Genomic DNA, 2846 nt, shown 5'->3' with positions numbered 1-2846 from the left:
GACAATGTTTCTATCCCCTAGACCCCAGCAAAAACCATAATTTAATAATTTCAATAAGTTTTCTCTCTGTTTTTCTGTGGAAGTGAAAAATGAAAACTCCTGCTGAAATCCTGAGTCATAAAGCAAGATCTATGAAGATATTGGAAATATAATTAAATTTTCATACAATTCAAGTAAACTACTGCCATAGACGTGCAGTTCATCATTAATCATTATGAAAAACAAAATCAGTTTTCTTATAAACCCTAATTATTGCTAACATTCTAAGTTGAGACCTCAGCTTCTTTCAGGACGACTGAAAACTTCCTCTGACAGCACAGATAATACATGAGGATGGGTCTGATGGTGTTGTCTCTAATACCATAGATCAGAGCACTCAGACATTTAGGGAGCATAACAACCACAACATAAAGAGCAGTTTGCATATGCAGAGCTCTTATTCTGTCCACAACCGCTGAAATAGCTATGAACAATGGAGTGTATAGGGTTGAGAGGAGACTGAGGCCGAGCTGAAACAGATGTAGAAGCAGAGTTTTACGAGCCTTATGGGCTGAAGCTTTGTCTGTGGAGGCTGACGTGGCTGCTATTGTTACACCAATGAAAGAACCAATGACTGTAACACCAGCTGATACAAACAGAAAATAATGGTAGACTCTGTCATATTGTTCAGACACTGGATTGAGAAACATAGCTTGAGCAGTGCACCTGGCTGTCAGCTGCAGAGTCTGCAGGTTTTCAAATGGAAAATCTAACAGTAAAACAAGTTGAGTAAGAACATAAAATGAACTGAAGGCCCAAATCACAATGATAGCAACCGCTGTATTTCTGCTGGTGACAACAGTAGAGTGTCTCAGTGGGTAGCAAACAGCTACATATCTCTCTAGAGACATCACCACTAGTGTTAGAGGAGAGATGTCTTTTAAAAGATAAGAAAACATGATGAGAACACCACACACAGGATAAGTCAGCCTGATTCTGAAACTCAGAAAATATAATAACTGACTCAGTGTGAGCTGTAAATCATCTGCAAAAAGGAGATTATATAAAAGAATGTAACGACAGGTCTCACGTAACACTGGTTTACTCCTCAGTGTGAAGAGCATGACCCCATTAATGTAAAGAAAAACCAAACATGGCAGAGTAATAGGAATAGAAGACAATACAAGGTCCAGTAGTCCTCTGTACTGTGGTCCAACAGTTGTGTTGGTCTGAATTCCTGACATTTTAGAGAAACATTCATGAAACCCACGTCAAACTAAGAGGGAACCTGAAGGCTTTGTTTTGTAATAATACGTTTGGATACTTTATATATAAATCAGCATTCAAATCTCAAACTCCCATCAACCCCCACACTAAAACAGGACATATGCATCATTTCTGACAATCTCATTGAGTTCACGATCATAGATGAAAACATCCACATGCATTTTATCATGACAACAGAAAACATGTTAAACCCCAGGCAGAGTTGGTCTGCAGAGTTCGTCTGTTGTCACATAGAATATATGAGCTCATGTCGTACACCCACCTCATGTAAAACATCACGTGTGAGTATTATGACCCCAAGAGTCATGCTGATTGGTTATTTTTCAAACCTTTATGTAAATGTATTGTAATGAAGATGAGAACATGCATTCATGTGTTTGGAAGAAGTCAGGGGAATGGAAGGTTTATCTTTGTTAGTTTTCTTTTTTTTTTTTAACTTTTATCATCACATATTCAGAAAGAATCGAGTGAAAAAGACAGTACACCCTCTTTGAATTGGTCCAATCCAAAACATTCCAAACAACTTAACTTACAAAGCACTTTAAACAGGGCCAAAATGATGTACAGAAAAATAAGCAAAAATAAAAACTACCTTAAAGTCATGAAATACCTAATACATAGTGAATAAAATATATGAAACATATTAAAAGACATAAAATAGAGTAAAATACTGAGCATGAGATGACATTAAAAAAAAAAAGTAAATTTAAATCAAATCAACCAACATCATGCATGTTGTTGAATGCTAAAGAAAAACAACGCAAGTTTTATTAAGACTCAAAAATGGACAATGAGGTGGCCTCTAAAATGTGCAGAGACAAGGAGAAGCTGGTCAACTGACCTGAAAGAATATCCTGGCTGAAGTTCAGTGATATTAGGAGCTACACCACGGGTCTGCAACCTTTATTATCAAAAAGAGTCATTTTAGCCCCTCTTCTGCCAAAGAAAAAAAACAGTCTGAAGCTGCAAAAAATAACAGAGCTTATAAACTTTTAAAAGTTTTAATCTTTTTTTTTTACATTGTGTCTGTTACACCCACTGAATACAATGAACAGAAGTGCAGTGTGGAATGGATTCTGGAGTATGATTACTCTAAAAGTACACAGTAAAAGTAGTTCATAGTATTTGTGCTAATAGTATATGAAGTACTAATACCAAAAATGCCAAATTCACGCGATACTTATTGGAAAAAATATTTTTATTCATCATTGAATTTAGTTTTAAAGCCTATTTCAGACAAAAAAAAACAAACACTTTTGTAGCTTGGAAGGGATTTTTGAGTATGATTACTCCAAAAGTACAAAGTAGAAGTAGTTCATAGTATTTGTGGTAATAGTATATGAAGTACTAATACCAAAAATACCAAATTCACAAGGTACTTCTTGGAAAAAAAAGTTTTATTCATCATTGAATTTAGCCTTAAAGCCTATTTCACATGAAAAAACACACTTTTGTAGCTTGGAAGGGAATCTGTTGTAGGATTACCCCAAAAGTGCACAGTACTCATACAGTTGCTCTTTGAAAAGTATCACTATTTATGGAAATGATTCTCTTCAAAACTCAAAACTGCCTCCACAGTT

At 35.5% G+C, this 2846-nt stretch overlaps 1 protein-coding gene across 1 annotated transcript; it reads right to left on the bottom strand.

Annotated features, from left to right (window-relative positions):
• Window positions 1-263: 263 nt before the first annotated feature.
• Window positions 264-1223, bottom strand: LOC115432652 (odorant receptor 131-2-like). The gene has a single exon (XM_030153560.1). It carries the CDS (start codon window positions 1221-1223, stop codon window positions 264-266), a length of 960 nt encoding a protein of 319 aa, XP_030009420.1.
• Window positions 1224-2846: the final 1623 nt, after the last annotated feature.

Source organism: Sphaeramia orbicularis, chromosome 14, assembly GCF_902148855.1.
Source record: "Sphaeramia orbicularis chromosome 14, fSphaOr1.1, whole genome shotgun sequence".
In the NCBI taxonomy this organism is placed as follows: domain Eukaryota; kingdom Metazoa; phylum Chordata; class Actinopteri; order Kurtiformes; family Apogonidae; genus Sphaeramia; species Sphaeramia orbicularis.
Note: the sequence above shows the minus strand (reverse complement) of the source record. Positions and strands in the feature narration are given on the sequence as shown.